Here is a 16,830-nt window from a genome sequence, read left to right as displayed (position 1 = left end):
TATGGTTCTGTCTTGTCCTCTTGGGATGGTCGTTCTTGGGACCCAGGCACTATGCTGTGAGGAAGCAAAGGCCGCATGGAGAGGTGTTGGGCCAACAGCCTAGATGAAGTCCCAGTGTCACCTGCCAGACAGCTGAGTGAAGATTCCTCCAGATGATCCTAGTACCCAGTTGTAACCAGGCAGCTTGGCTTCAAACTGCATTAAAAAGTTTTTTCCCCTTTTCCTTGGGTTTAAAGATATAACCTTGAAGCAAACAGCAGAAACCTTTTCTAGAGTCCACATCCCTCCCTTTCTCATTGTATATACTCCCTTCACATTTATCTGACTGTCTACTAGTATCTAATTAGGTGTCTTCCTAGAAGTTCCAGGGGTCAATCCTGAGACACACAGACCAAGTCTGGAGACCCAGCTGCAAAGTTCCAGAGATTACTTCAAGGCAGCTAGTTAACAACCTGGCTGTTGTCGAAATGCCATCAGCCCAGGGTCCAGGTGGACCAGGACCCAAGATAGCCACCAGAATAAGACACACAGACACTGTACTCAGCCCAGTTCTTGCATGCCTTCCTTATCAAGTTTTCTCTTTTTAAACCCCTGCCTTCTTCCTAAAAATAGAAGCTGTTAATTTGGATAGGAATCCGATTGCTTTCCCTTTACCATTTTTGGTTAATAAATTCTGTCTTTCTATTATACCTCACCCTTGTCAATTGGACTCTGTAAGAAGCGAGTGTTTGGTTACACAGTGCTTGAGTCTCTCCCAGGCATCAAATCTCTCCCAGCCTTAAAGTCTTCCTAGCTGAGGCCCCAGCACTGGGGAGCAGAGACAAACTGTCCCAGGGCCTGTCTGAATTCATGACTGCCAGAAACCATGAGCTAATAAAATGATTAAAGTTTTAAGCCACAATTTTTTTGGTCATCACACAGCAATATATGTAACCAGAGTTTTTACCTGCCTACATAATATGAAGTGCAGAGGTTAGGGAGACTAAGAACACCAGAAAGTAAAGTTCTGTTGTAGTCCAGGGGCGCTAAAAGCCTGGACAGAAGAAGGCACTTGCAAAAGCAAAGAGTCTTTGCCAGACATATGGTATTGATTCCTAAATCTGGAACTGGGTTTTCTCCACGTTGTTTGAAAGGACCAGGACCTGGCACTTGTAGTGGTGTGTTCATGCTTACAGTTTATTCAACAGATCTTTACTGGGTCTTCTAGGGGTCTGGCATGGTGCTAGGTCCTGAAAGTAAAGTAAAATAAATATTTATGTATTGTATTAGGGTCTTCCAGAGAAGCCGAATCAATGGGATGGATGGATGGATGGATAGGTAGATAAACAGGAGGGGATTTATTATGGAAATAAATTATGGAGGCTAAGAAGTCCCACAATTGCTGTCTGTAAGCTGAAGAACCAGTGAAGCCAATTGTGTGTTTCAGTTTGAATCTAAAGGCTTGAGAACCAGAGGAGATGATGGTGTAACTCTCAGTCTGAGGCTGAGGACCTAAGAACCTGAGGGGCCGCTGGTTAAGTCTTGGAGTTTGAAGGCCAAGAACCTGGAGTTTTGCTATCTGAGGCCAAGAGAAGATGGCTGTCCCAGGAGACAGACTGAATCCATCTTTTCTCTGTCTTTTTGTTCTATCCAGGCCCTCAACAGATTGGATGGTGCCCACCCATATTGGTGAGGGGGATCTTCCTTACTCAGCTACTGATTCAAATGTCAGTCTCTTCTGGAAACTTCCACACAGACACGCTCAGGAATAATGCTTAATACCTATCTCTGTGTCCCTTAATCCAGGCAAGTTGGCACCTAAAACTAACCATCACAGCCACCAAAGAGTTTATATAAACCACATGAAATTGATTGATTGGAGACAAGTTAGAACAAACACCAAATAGTAAAATATCAATGTAATGCGGCATGTAAACATCAATAGTGGTCAGCAATATTTGCATTAGGAATTGAGTGAAGCAAAATCCATGTTAGCAGGGGCAATCAAGGGGGAAAGCTATACAGTTTCATCAGTTCAGAGGATCAACACGGGCCTGGAAGTGAAACCCAAGTTTCAGTCCATTTTTCTGGTTCCCAGTTTTTAGCTTGAATGGTCAACCTAGATAAAAACCACAATCCCTTAAATTTGAGAAACGTAAGTGCTTTCATGTAATGATCTCATTTGTTCCTCCTAGTGTGTGTGAGTGTGTGTGTGTGAGTGTGTGAGTGTGTGTGTGTGTGTGTGTGTATAGCAGGGACAGGAGAGGAGGGAGAGGGAGAGAAAGTAGCATGGAACTTTGTGGTAGTGAAGAGCATGGTCTGCATCAGAAAGACCTGATTTAAGCCCTGGCTCTCTTTGAGGAAATTATTTTTACTTTTTCAGCTGCTATTTTCTTATCTGAAAATGACGACTAATTATAACAGTACTTCCCACATGGGTTTGTTGTAAAAATTAAGTGAGCTAATGTGTGTAAGATACTTTAGTGCTGAATAAATGTTGGCTTTTGTTATATATTGTTAAAAAACAACACAGGCTAGGTACGATAGCTCACGCCTGTAATCCTAGCATTTAGGGAGGCCAAGGCAGGAGGATTGCTCGAGTCCAGGGGTTTGAGACCAGCCTGGGCAACATAGTGAGACCCTATCTCTACAAAATAAAATAAATTAGTTGGGCATGGTGGCACATGCCTGTAGTCCCAGCTACTCAGGAGGCTGAGGTGGGAGGATTGCTTGAGCCCAGGAGGTAGAGGTTGCAGTGAGCTGCGATCACACCACTGCACTCCAGCATGGGTGACAGAGTGAGACCCTATCTCAAACAAACAAACAAAAAAACCCAAAACAAACAAAAAATCCAGTAAAGACAGGGATTCCTAAAATTCTACGATTCTAAAAACTGGTGGGGCTCACTGAATATAAGAGAGGCAAGCAAAAAATTACTCCAATATTTTGAGTTTGGGTAACCTGGAATATGTTTCATTTATTGAGTAAATAGATAGAGTCCTAACTATGTGCCATACACTGTGTTAAGCACTTGGCACTGTTCTCTTATGAAATCTTCACAATGAACTCTATTAACTCTATGAGATAGGTATTACCCCAATCTCTACAAAAAATTAAAGAATTAGCCAGGCATGGTGGCACATGCCTGAAGTCCCAGCTACTAGGGAGGCTGAGGTGGGAGGATCACCTGAGCCTAGGAGGTTGAGGCTGCAGTGAAACCCTGTCCCCACCGCCCCACCACCAAAAAAACAAAAAAAAAAGAAAAAGAAAAGAAATGAAATGAAATTGAGGGACAAAGAAGTGAAAAATGAACCATATAAGACAATTTAGAGAAATATCTAGTTTGGGAAGACTAGGTAGGTAGACAGAAAGATGGAGATAGGATCAATGCCTGTTCATATATATAGAAAGATAACTATTGAGTATTTGAATGGCCAGGTTCTAGACTTGAGTCATCTGTAGACAATGAATAGTTGAAACCATAATAACAGCCATTTACTAAATCATACTAAAGGAGACATGAAGAGAAACCAGCGAAGGAAACACAGGGGATACCTTCAGCCAAGTATACAGTGAACTTCAGTCTACCCAATCTACTTCAGAGTCATCCAAAAAGAAACAAATTATAGAGAATTAAAAAATATATGCTTAAGGAGGTTCCTGGTATCAGTCTGAGAGGAACCATTGTATTTAGGTAGCTCAGGGGTTAGTGGCCTTGCCTGGATGTCATTATTTGCTTCCTTGCAGTTCCCAGGGTCTTCCAGCATCTATCTCTGGAGTTCCAGTTTCAACCACCCTCTCAGAGAAGTTAAAATTTTTTCTCCAAGAATGCTGTCTGTGCTTTCTCCTAAAGCATCTTAGTGTGTGCCTTCTCCATCCTTTCTTCTAGCACACATTTATTTTCAAATATTTTTAAAGACTTCTCTGTAGGAAAGGCACTATAATAACAGGTGTGATAAGAAGGGATGAGGAGGCCGGGCACGGTAACTCATGCCTGTAATCCCAGCACTTTGGGAGGCCGAGGCGGGCAGATCACAAGGTCAGGAGATTGAGACCATCCTGGCTAACATGGTGAAACCCTGTCTCTACTAAAAATACAAAAAAATTAGCCGGGCGTGGTGGTGGGCGCCTGTAGTCCCAGCTACTCAGGAGGCTGAGGCAGGAGAATGGCGTGAACCCGAGAGGCGGAGGTTGCAGTGAGCCGAGATCGCGCCACTGTACTCCAGCCTGGGTGACAGAGTGAGACTCCGTCTCAAACAAAAAAAAAAAAAGAAGGGATGAGGAGACAAAAATAAGTTTTACATGGTCTCCGCCCTCAATAGCTCTCAGGCAAGATGACTGCACAACCACGATCCATTATACAAAGTGATGGGCCATGAAAAAGACACAATGCACTGGGATTCTAGAGAAAGGAGAGATCAGAGGAGGTTTCATAGAACTAGTAGTATGTTATCTAGGTCAGTATGTTATGTCCAGATGTTTAAAATATGTCAATATATCTATATGTATATATTATTTTTAAAATTAAAAAAGTCATTAATCTCAGGGCTGGAATAGATCTTGTAAGATTATCTGATTCAAAATGGTATCATTCTATGTGTTTTATAGGCATGGCAAGTGAGACTCACAGAAAAATATGCTTGCTTGTGGTACTTTTGTGAATTTTAAAAAATTGTCATGAGATTGCTTGAAGACCTTAGGGATTTCATGTGCTCTGTCATATTCAGAATTGATCCATTCCATCAGTTGATTTTTAACTATGCAGGAAAATCCTTCCTAAAATTTGACTGGGTCCTATTTTAATTACCCAAGTGAAAGTGAACTTTTAGTCACATGGAGATCTCAGTCACATGGAGATCCCAGATTCATAGGATTTGGCAGTTTCAAACCAGATTTCTTCTACAGCTTTCTGACCCATATCAAACATTTGCTGTAAGTGTTTCCACCCGGTTTTTGCAGTAACCATGAGATAGTCTTTGTTCTCTGGGTATAGCTGGCAAGAGTATGCAGCCATGACAAGTGACTGACAAAAACGACTGCATACAAGTAAAAACAAAGCACCCTTCTCTACAGCTGTCAGTGGGGTGATGCTTTCAAACCCTGCAAGGACATGGCCTCCTACTTGTATAGGACTCTTGCTTTCAATCATCATGTACATGATGGTAATTGCCACTTCAAACACATAGTAGCCATAGCTCATGTCACCAAAGTCTAAAATCCCAGACACTTGATATTCAGCATTTCCAGAGGCTGACTTGCTGGACTCTATTAAAATATTATGGTCATTAAGATCTCCATGAATGATACCTGAAAGTAGAAAAATCACATAAAAACAGTTATTGAATATCCCAATTCATTCCCCTTCCATTTGTCTTTCATAGGCAAAGCCATAATTTGATGAGCAGTCAGAGATAAAGGGCCAGGCCCTATTTTTCTTGAAATAAAATAATTTCCTCTGAAAAGATTAAAAGCAGTTAATTTGGGGTGGTTTTGCTTTTGCTTCTCATCAATACAAGGCCAGAAGATGGAGACTACAGTTACTACAAATACCTGATTTTGGCCATTAGAAGAGTAAAGTGAAAAGAACTGCTTAAACCCAGAAATGTTTAAAAAGAATAGAAACACATTCATATTGTTAGAAGAAACAAAGAGTCCTAGAATGGACCCGATTTACCTTTATTTTCATCTAGGATTTTATTTTTTTTTTAATTTTTATTCTTTGAGATGGAGTCTCACTCTGTTGCCCAGTTGGAGTACTGTGGCACAGTCTTGGCTCACTGCAACCTCTGTCTCCTGGGTTCAAGCAGTTCTCCTGCCTCAGCCTCCTGAGTAGCTGGATTACAGGGGTGCGCCACCACACCCAGCTAATTTTTGTATTTTTAGTAGAGACGGAGTTTCACCATGTTGGCCAGGCTGCTCTCGACCTCCTGACCTCAAATGATCTACCCGCCTCAGCCTCTCAAAGTGCTGGGATTACAGGCCTGACCCACTGTGACTGGCTTCACCTAGGATTTTTAAACAAAATTTTCTGATAACATGGTAATTCTAAATTTCCCTTTTTTTGATTACTAAAATAGGTTGTGATATTTTAAGTCAGTTACTATTCAAAGTGGGGTCCGTGGCCAGTGCTGGTCTACAAAATGTTACTAGTTTCCATGAGATAAGAACAGAGTTGAGAGTGTTTAGAAAATTTTACAGGGATATGACATCCAAGAGTGTGATCAGTGGCCTTGTCTCATTGAACAGAGCATACATGAGTTCAAGTTTTGTCAAACTCCCGTGGTTAGTTGCATGTGGCACGAACTGTAAGCAAATCATGCACGATAGGACCATATGCCAGACTGTAATGGGTTGGGGGAAAAAACCCACACTTGTCTTTTACCACAGATAGTCTAAGAAGCACGGATTTAAGCCACCGACTAAAGATTAGTAAGAGATGTATGTGTCCATGAGCAATGAAGCCCTGAGTCATATACATGATATAAAGTGTATAATTTTAACTTTTAAATATAATGCTGACTTTTTCTATATGATTTAGGATTGTGTAAATCATGCTTAAGCAATGTAACATATAGTGAGTGGGCACATAGAAACAGTATTATTGTAAATCATAGATTTTAAACTTTGTATTTCTGAAACTGGGATATATTATGTAATTGACTCAAAAATATATAAGGTAAAATTTGACTGGGCCCGGTGGCTCATGCCTGTAATCCCTTTGGCCACTTTGGGAGGCCAAGGCAGATGGATTGCTTGAGTCTAGGAGTTCGAGACCAGTCTATCCAACATAGTGAAACCCTGTTTCTATTAAAAATACAAAATTTAGCCAGCGTGATGGTGGGCACCTGTAGTCCCAGGTATTCGGGAGGCTGAGGCAGGAGAATCACTTGAACCTGGGAGGTAGAGACTGCAGTGAGCTGAGATTACATCACCACACTCCAGCCTGGGCAACAGAGCGAGACTCTATCTCAAAAAAATTTTATATACATATATATGGCAAAATTTGACAGAAATACAAGCCAAAAATAGGATTAAAATGTACTTTAACATGTGCTTTACTTAATAATTGTTAGAAAAAGCAGACAAAAATCTAAGTGAAAGTTACAGAAAATTTAAAAATGATTAACAAACTTGACCTAATGGGCATATAACTTTATACCCAACACTGCAGAATATACTTTCTTTTAAAGCACACATGAACCATTCATAAAAATTTACCAAATACCACATGATAAAGTACATTTGAAATGACCAAAATCATATAGAGCTTGATCTGTCTAATATGGTAGTCACTAGACATATGTGGCTATTTAAATTCATTAAGATTCAAACTGGAGGGCCGGATGTGGTGATTCTCACCTATAATCCCAGCAGTTTGGGAGGCTTAGGTGGGCGGATCACTTGAGGCCAGGAGTTCAAGACCAACCTGGCCAACATGGCAAAACTCCATCTCTACTAAAAATACAAAAACTACCTGGCGTGGTGGTGCATAATTCCAGCTACTAGGGAGGCTGAGGCATGAGAATCACTTGAACCCAGGAGGCGGAGGTTGCAGTGAGCCGAGATCATGCCACTGAACTCCAGCCTGGGCAACATAGTGAGACTCCATTTCTATGAAAAAAAAAAAAAAAATCTGCTGGGCATGGTAATGCACGCCTGTAGCCCTAGCCATAAAAAATTTTTTTTAGCTCAGTAAGATTAAATAAAATTGAAAGTCCTAAGGAATATCCTTAGTAGCACTAGCCACATTTCAAATGCCCATAGCCACATAGGAGCTATTGTATTGAACAACACAGATACAGAACATTTCCTTCATTGAAGAAAATCCTGCTGGAGAGCACTAATATAAAGTATGTTCTCTGATGACAATGTAATTACAGTAGAAATCAACAATAAGATATAACCAAAAAAGTTCATCATATTTTGGGGAACAGGATTTATACTTCTAAATACCCATGAATAATAATACAAAACAAGTAGCCAGGCATGGTGGCACACACCTGTGGCCATAGCTACCTGGGTGGCTGCAGCAGGAGAATCTCTTGAACCCAGGAGGTGGAGGTTGCAGTGAGCTGAGATCGCACCACTGCACTCCAGCCTGGGTGACAGAGCAAGACTCCAGCTCAAAAAATAAATAGATAAATAATGGGTGAATTTCATGGTTTGTGAATTACATCTCAATAAAGCTGTAAAAAATAACAGGGGCCTGGTGCGGTTGCTCATGTAATCTTAGTGCTTTGGGAAGCCAAGGTGGGAGGATCGCTTGAGCCCAGGAGTTTGAGGCCAGTCTGAACAACAGAGAGAGACCCTAACTCTACAAAAATAAAAATATTCACCAGGCATGATGGTGGATAGCTTAGTCCCAGCCACTTGGGAGTCTGAGGTGGGAGGATCACTTGGGCCCACGAGGTCGAAGCTGCAGTGAGCTGTGATCGTACCACTGCACTCCAGCCTGGGTGACAGAGCAAGACTGCCTCAAAAAAAAAAATTTAGAATTACGCATCCAAACATACTGTACCATGAAAAGACAAGCCACAGAATGGGACAAAATATTTGTAACACATATAACTAGCAAAGGATTCATATCCAGAATATATTTAGCATTTCTACAAATCAATGAGAAAAAAATAATTTCAATAGAAAAAAGGCCAAAGACTTGATTTGGCACTTCTCAAGAATATATTTCAAATGGCCAATAAGGGAGATGGATTTTAAAACCATGATGTGATGATGAACTATTATGTACAAATCAGATTGAGAAAAATTTTAAAAGTCTGACCACACAAAGGGTGTAGAACAATGAAAACTTTTACACTCTGCTAGCTGTAGTATAAATTCATAGAACCACTTTTGAAAACGTTGGTATTATCCAGTGAAGCTGAATATAGACATGTCCTATGACCTAGCAATCCTACCCCAAGGTATACACTCAAAGACTAATGAACATGTATACTGAGGTACTCAAGCATGTTCACGGCACCACTGTTCTTAATAGCCCCAAATAAGAAACAACCCAGGTATCTTTTAAGAGTAGAATAATGTGTGGTATATTAGTGAATACAATATTCTAAAGTTATAAAAGTTAACCAACACTAGCATATGCAATGACATGAAGAATCTTACAAAAGTAGTATTGAGAAAAAAAAGGGAAGACAAGTGAATATATACGGTAGAGAGGCAGAGTAGGAGCAGGGAGACCAGTTATAAGGCTACTGCAATTATCCAGATCACAGGCTCTCCTTTGAAGAGAGAATGGATAGAATTTGACTGAATTTGTGACATGAGAGAAAGCACAGAGTGAAGCCTATGACTCCTAACTTTTTGTCCAGATTAACTAGGTGAATGGTGGATACAACTTTAACGAGATGAAGAAGACTGGGGGAAAAACAGGTTTGAAGGGAAAAAAATCAACTGTTTTTACACTACACCTTACACTGTGTTTACACAGAGTAAGGAAACACTGAGAAACATATACTGCCTATCTTAGGCCTTGATAGAAATGCCCTTCGGTTCCTTGCCCCTTTTTTTTTTTTTTTTTGAGATGGATTTCACTCTGTTGCCCAGGCTGGAGTGCAGTGGTACAACCTAGGCCCACTGCAACCTCCACCTCTAGGGTTCAAGCAATTCTTCTGCGTCAGCCTCCGAGTAGCTGAGACTACAGGCACACGTCACCATGCCCAGCTAGTTTTTGCATTTTTATTAGAAACGGGGTTTCACCACATTGGCCAGGCTAGTCTCAAACTCCTGACCTCAAGTGATCCACCCACCTCGGCCTCCCAAAGTGCTGGGATTACAGGCATGAGCCACCATGCCCAGCCAGTTCCTTGCCTTTGACCAGTACTTAATGCTGGATGAAAAGGCTGGTTATATCTAGATATATACCCTAGAGAAACACTTGTCTGTGTACATAGGGAGATATACTAGAGCAGTGGTTCCCAACCTTTTTGGCATCAGGGACTGGTTTCATGGAAGACAATTTTTCCATGGACAGGAGACAGGGGAAGGACGGTTTTGGGATAAAACTGTTCCACCTCAGATCATCAGGCATTAGATTCTCACTTAGATCTCTTGCATGCGCAGTTCACAGTAGGGTTTGCGCTCCTATGAGAATCGAATGCTGCTGCTGATTTGACAGGAGGCAGAGCTCAGGCGGTAATGCTTGCTTTCCCTCTGCTCACCTCCTCCTGTGTGGCCCAGTTCCTGGGGTTTGGGGACCCCTGTACTAGAGGGTTCATTGCAGCATAATTTATGTAGCAAAGAAATGGGAAGCAACCTAAAATTCCATTAACAAGAAAATGGATCAAAAAATTATAGTACATGCAAATAAATTATGGTATATTCAGACTATGGAATACTATTTAGCAGTTAAAATTAATAAACTAAATTAAAACTACAAATATTCATATGGATCAATCTGCAAAACATGTCAAATAGAAAAGGCAGGTTGCAGAATAATAATATACAGTGTGATACCATTGATATAAAGTTTGAAAAACACAAACCCTACTATAAATAACTTATAAATCATACATATGTAATGTGCAAATTTAATGGGAAGAAGAGAGGTAGACTCATGTAAAATTTAGAGGAGGCTTCAAATGTAGCAATTTTGAGGAAAGTAAAAGTATTATTATTTAAAAAGCAATAGGAGCAAATATGGCAAAATTTTAAGATTTGATAAAGCTAAATTGTACCCCCATACTTGTCTGATGATATGAAATTTGACAGTTTAAATATCAAGAAAAATACTTAATTGTTTTGGAAAATACTCACATTCTCGAAAATGACTTAATTTTGTCATTACTTCCTCCTTGAACAGATGAATGACATGCTCAATAATTTCTCGGTTTTGATTCCGGCCCAGGGCATACAGGTATTTCTCCAGAAGAGGAACATTTTTCAGATTCCAGATGAAGTTCTCCCGATGAAGACTACTTAACTTTGGGTGATGGAATTTCTAAATCAAAAGCGAGATATTCTTAGTCTCTTGACAGAGCAACCACTGCTGAGAGAGGTGGGAGGTGCTGCACTTTTTTTTTTTTTTTGAGACGGAGTCTTACTCTCCTGCCCAGGCTGGAGTGCAGTGGCACGATCTCGACTCAGTGCAACCTCCACCTCCTGGGTTCAAGCGATTCTTCTGCCTCAGCCTCCCAAGTAGCTGGGATCACAGGCACATGTCACCATGCCTGGTTAATTTTTTTTTTTTTTTTTGTATTATTAGTAGAGACAGGGTTTCACCATGTTGGCCAGGCTGGTCTCAAACTCCTGACCTCAGGCAATCCACCCACCTGGGCCTCCCAAAGTGCTGGGATTACGGGTGTGAGCCACCTCACCCGGCCGGTGCTACACACTTTTAGTCAACCAGATCTTGTGAGAACTCACTCACTATCACAAGAGATCTGCTGCTTCAGAAGACTACCTGCTCTAGACTGGCCAGGGAGTCTTGGAGGGAGAGAGCTGGCATTCTCTCATGGTCATTGACTTGCCCCATTTACTTTAACTCACAAAATAGTAAATCTTCGTATCTGTGCAGGATCTCTCAGTTTGGGGAGCACGATCCCAGCTCACTTGATCCTCATAATTATGTAAAGATAGGCATTATTGCCCACAGCTTACAAAAGAAATTGGAGGCAGCTCTAAAGAACTCTGTTCTCACCCACGCCCCTTGTAACCTCTCTGACTTCACCTTCTACTGCCTTTGCTCACCTACTCCAACCACCCTGGCCTCCCTGCTGTTCAAGGAACATGCTAGGCATGTTCCTACCTCACAGCCTTTTGTTTTTGCTGTTTCCCTTTTTGGGAATAGCCACATGGTTAGTGCCGTCATTTCTACCAGGTCTTTACTCAAAAAACACCTTCTCTGTGAGAATGTCCTGACCACTCCATCTAGAATTTCAACCCTCTCTCTGATATTTTGTACCTGTTGTCTTTGCTTATTTTTTCTTCTTACCACTTATTGCTAACATTTGTCATAGTTCACTTACTTATTTTACTGTTTACTCTCACTAGAATATAAGCTCCACGAGGGGTAGGGCTGTTTTTTGTCTGTTTTGTTCACTCCTGTATCCCCACACCTAGAACAGTGCCTGGCACATTGAAGGCACTGCTTGAGCAATATTTGCTTAATTAAAGGATGTTCTTAGAATAAAAAAATTCTGGAATTGGAAGGGCCTTTAGACTTTGACCACTCTATCTAAAGTTGTAAATAATTTTCACTATCATTGCATGAATGGGGAAACAGGTTCATAGAGGGATAACGGCTTGTTATTATAAGGCTGAGGGAGGACCTGGATCTTGTGACCCACAGTTCAGACCTCTTTCACAGAGTGAGTGCTGGGAGATGCTTTGATGGTCATCCAGTGAAGTTGATTTCAAATTTTTTTGCACGACTTGCAGTAAGAAATATATTTTACATCATAACCCCAGTATACAGGCACACACGTATAAAGAAAAAGTCTCAGTAAACAACACTTAGACCATTACATGTGACATATTCTGGTGTTTTTAAAAATTATATTCTGGCTGGGCGTGGTGGCTCATGCCTGTAATCCCAGCACTTTGGGAGGCCGAGGTGGGTGGATCATTTGAGGTCAGGAGTTTGAGACCAGCCTGGCCAACATGGTGAAACCCCATCTCTACTAAAAATACACAAAATTAGCCAGGCGTGGTGGTGGGTGCCTGTAGTCCCAACTACTTGGGAGGCTGACGCAGGAGAATCGCTTGAACCTGGGAGGCAGAGGTTACAGTGAGCCGAGATCGTGCCACTGCACTTCAGCCTGGGTGACAGACTGAGACTCTGTCTCAAAAAATATATATAAAAAATAAAATTATATTTCTTTTAAAAGTTCCTCTAGGCCGGGCACGGTGGCTCACACCTGTAATCCCAACACTTTGGGAGGCAGAGGCAGGCAGATCACAAGGTCAGGAGATCGAGACCATCCTGGCTAACACGATGAAACCACATCTCTACTAAAAAATACAAAAAATCAGCTGGGTGTGGTGGTGGGCGCCTGTAGTCCCAGCTACTTGGGAGGCTGAGGCAGGAGAATGGCATGAATCTGGGAGGCAGAGCTTGCAGTGAGCTGAGATCGCGCCACTGCACTCCAGCCTGGGCGACAGAGCGAGACTCCATCTCAAAAATAAATAAATAAAAAAAAAATAATAAAAGTTCCTCTAAATGGAATTTCAATACTCACTATTATGATCGGGAGTTTGAGAACCTTCCCCTGATAATTCTCTTATCAGTAGCATTTTCTTGCTAAATAGTCATGCAGCCTGTTTGAATACTTCTTGATATGGTTTGGATCTGTGTCCCCACCAAATCTCATGTTGAACTGTAATCCCCAATATTGGAGGTGGGGCCTGGTGGGAGGTGATTGGATCATAGGGGTGGTTTCTTATGAATGGTTTAGCACTATCCTTTGGTGCTGTTCTTGTGATAGTGAGTGAGTTCTCATGAGATCTGTTTGTTGTTGTTGTTGTTGTTGTTTGTTTGTTTGTTTTTGAGGCAGAGTCTCTCTCTGTTGCCCAGGCTGGAGTGCAGTGGTGCGATCTTGGCTCACTGCAATCTCTGCCTCCTGGTTCAAGCGATACTCCTTCCTCAGCCTCCTCAGTAGCTGGGATTACAGGCGCCCACCACCACGCCCAGCTAATTTTTGTATGTTTAATAGAGACGGGGTTTTACCATGTTGGCCAGGCTGATCTCGAACTTCTGACCTCAAGAAGGCTGCAGAAATTTGCATAAGTAAAAAGGAGCCAAGTGCTAATAGCCAAGACAATGGGGAAAAGTTCTTGAAGTCATTTCAGAGACTTGTGGCTGCCCCTACCATCACAGGCCTGGAGGGTTAGGAGGACAGGATGGTTTTGTGGGCCAGGCCCATGGCCCTGCTGCCCTACACAGCCGTGGGATATTGCTCCCCACATCCCAGTTGTGCCAGCTCAAGCCATGGATCAAAGGGGTATGGTACAGGTACAGCTTGGACCACTGCTTCAGAAAGTGCAAGCTAGAAGCCTTGGTGGCTTCCAAGTGGTGTTAAGCATGTGGGTGCACAGAGTGTAAAAGTTGAGGCTTGGGAACCTCTGCCTGGATTTCAGAGGATGTACGGAAAGCCTGGATGTTCAGGCAGAAACCTGCTGCAGGGGTGGAGCCCTCATGGAGAACCTCTACTAGGGCAGTGTGGAGGAGAAATGTGGGCTTGGAGCCCCCACACAGAATCCCCACTGGGGCATTGCCTAGTGAAGCTGTGAGAAGAGGGCCACCATCCTCTAGACCCCAGAATGGTAGATCCACTAGCAGTTTGCATCCTGCCCCTGGAAAAGCCACAGGCACTCAACACCAGCCCTTGAGAGCAGCCACAGGGGCTGAACGTTGCAAAGCAACAAGGGTGGGGCTGCCCCAGGCTTGGGAGCCCACCCCTTGCATCAGTCTGCTTTGGATGTGGGACATGGAGTCAAAGGAGATTATTTTGGAGCATTAAGATTTAATGACTGCCCTGCTGGGTTTTGGACTTGCATGAGGCCTGTAGTCCCTTTCTTTTGGCTGATTTCTCCCTTTTGGAATAGGAGTGTTTACCCAATGCCTATACTCCCACTGTATCTTAGAAGTAAACACATTGTTTTTGATGTTATAGGCTCATAGGCAGAAGGGCACTTGTTTTGTCTCAGGTGAGACTTTGGATTGTGGACTTTTGAGTCAATGCTGGAATGAGTTAAAATTTTGGGGGACTGTTGAGAAAGGATGATTGTATTTTGCACTGCGAGAAGGACATGACATCTGGGAGGACAGGGGCAGAATAATATGGATTGGTTCTGTGTCCTCACCAAATCTCATGCCAAACTGTAATCCCCAGTATTGGAGGTGGAGCCTGGTAGGAGGTGATTGGATCATGGGGGTGGTTTCTCATGAATGGTTTAGCACCATCCTCTTGAGGCTGCTCTCATGACAGTGAGTGCGTTCTCATGAAATCTGTTGTTTAAAGGTATGCAGCACTACCGGCTTGCTCTCTCTTACTCCTGCCCCTGCCATTTAAGACACCTGCTCCCACTTTGCCTTCCGCCATGATTAGAAGCTTCCTGAGGCCTCCTCAGAAGCAGAAGCCACTATGCTTCCTGTACAGCCTGCAGAAGCATGAGCCAATTAAACCCATTTTCTTTATAGATTACCCAGTCTCAGGTATTTCTTTATAGAAATTCGAGAATGGACTAACACACTTCCCATGGTAGGTACTTTTTACGCTTATTGAGATGGCTTTGTGTTCTTCCTTTTGTGCAGTTAAAATCTGCCTCTGCCTCTCTAATAGTATCCATGCCACTGGTTCCAACTATGACCTCTGGGCCCATCTGGAACAGGATTAGTCCTCCAGATTTTTGAGGATAGTACTCCTGCTCCCTCAGAGTCCTTTCCATCTCTCTCTCTTTTTTCTTTTTTTTTCTGAGACAGAGTCTTACTCTGTTGCCCAGGCTGGAGTCCAGTTGCACAATCTCAGCTCACTGCAACCTTTGCCACCAAGGTTCAACTGATTCTCATGCCTCAGCCTCCCAAGTAGCTGAAATTACAGGCATGTGTCACCATGCCCGGTTAATTTTTTAGTATTTTTAGTAGAGACGGGGTTTTATCATGTTGGCCAGGCTGGTCTCGAACTCCTGGCCTCAAGTGATTCACCCACCTCGGCCTCCCAAAGTGCTGAGATGACAGGTGTGAGCCACCCAGCTTTGGAGTCTTCCCTTTTTTTTTTTTTTTTTTTTGAGATGGAGTCTCACTCTGTCACCCAGGCTGGAGAGCAATGGCGCAATCTCAGTTCACTGCAACCTCCATCTCCCAGGCTCAAACGATTCTCCTGCCTCAGCCTCCACAATAGCTGGGATTACAGGTGCACACCACCACACCCAGCTAATTAAAAAAATTTTTTTTAGTAGAGACAGGGTTTCACCATGTTGGCCAGGCTGGTCTCGAACCGGAGTCTTCTCTTGTACATTTAACATCCTGTGTGTTAAATGCCAATGCAGATCACAAAAACACTGCATAGTAAGCACTGAAAAAACACTGTTAGGAGCTATTACTTTTGGAAAGTGGGATCGTGCAGGAATGGAGATGATGGTGGAGAGAAAAAATTTTCATTTCATACCTTTCAGTACTGTTTGAAATTTTAACTGTGCATATTTATTATTTTTATTTTTAAAGAAAGTAAAATAGCTGGGTGTCATGGCTAATGTCTATAATCCCAACTAGTTGGGAGGCTGTGGTGAGAGGATCACTTGAGCTCAGACTACCCTGGGCAACATAGTGAGATCTCACCTCATTAAAAAGAGAAGAAGGAAGAAGAAGAAGGAAGAAGAAGAAGAAGGAAGAAGAAGGAAGAAGAAGAAGGAAGAAAGAAGAAGGAAGAAAAGAAGAAGAAGAAGGAAGAAGGAAGAGGAAGAAGAAGGAGGAAGAAGAAGGAGGAAGAAGAAGGAGGAAGAAGAAGGAGGAAGGAGAAGGAAGAAGAGAAGAAGAAGAAGAAGAAGAAGAAGAAGAAGAAGAAGAAGAAGAAGAAGAAGAGAAGAAGAAGAAGAAGAAAGGAAGAGGAATAAGAAAGAGGAAGAGGAGGAAGAGGAGGAAGAGGAGGAGGAGGAGGAAGAAGAAGAGAAGAAGAAAGAAGAAGAAAGAAGAAAGAAGAAAGAAGAAGAAGAAGAAGAAGAAGAAGAAGAAGAAGAAGAAGAAGAAGAAGAAAAGTGAAAAAGAAGAAGAAAAGTGAAAGATAATATTCTAGTTGGGTTTCCAGTGGAGCGACGGTCTACTTGGGGAAGGCTCTGAGTCAGCTTCTGAAATGATGGCACGATTGACCCACGCAGCTGTAGAACTTCTCAGCTCTA

The 16,830-nt window shown here is 42.4% G+C and overlaps 1 protein-coding gene across 1 annotated transcript in view; it reads right to left on the bottom strand.

Annotated features, from left to right (window-relative positions):
- Window positions 1-1,883: 1,883 nt before the first annotated feature.
- Window positions 1,884-16,830, bottom strand: part of HYKK (hydroxylysine kinase) — a 28,362-nt gene continuing 13,415 nt past the window's right edge. Inside the window, exons 4-5 of the mRNA XM_003275464.2 lie at window positions 10,753-10,936; window positions 1,884-5,286 (exon numbers count right to left, since the gene is read on the bottom strand). Coding sequence (XP_003275512.2) covers window positions 4,826-5,286; window positions 10,753-10,936 — 645 coding nt within the window. The 3' untranslated portion in view covers window positions 1,884-4,825. The remainder of the gene's footprint in view (window positions 5,287-10,752; window positions 10,937-16,830) is intronic.

Source organism: Nomascus leucogenys, chromosome 6 (assembly GCF_006542625.1).
Source record: "Nomascus leucogenys isolate Asia chromosome 6, Asia_NLE_v1, whole genome shotgun sequence".
NCBI lineage: Eukaryota > Metazoa > Chordata > Mammalia > Primates > Hylobatidae > Nomascus > Nomascus leucogenys.
This window is presented reverse-complemented; position numbering and strand designations above follow the sequence as displayed.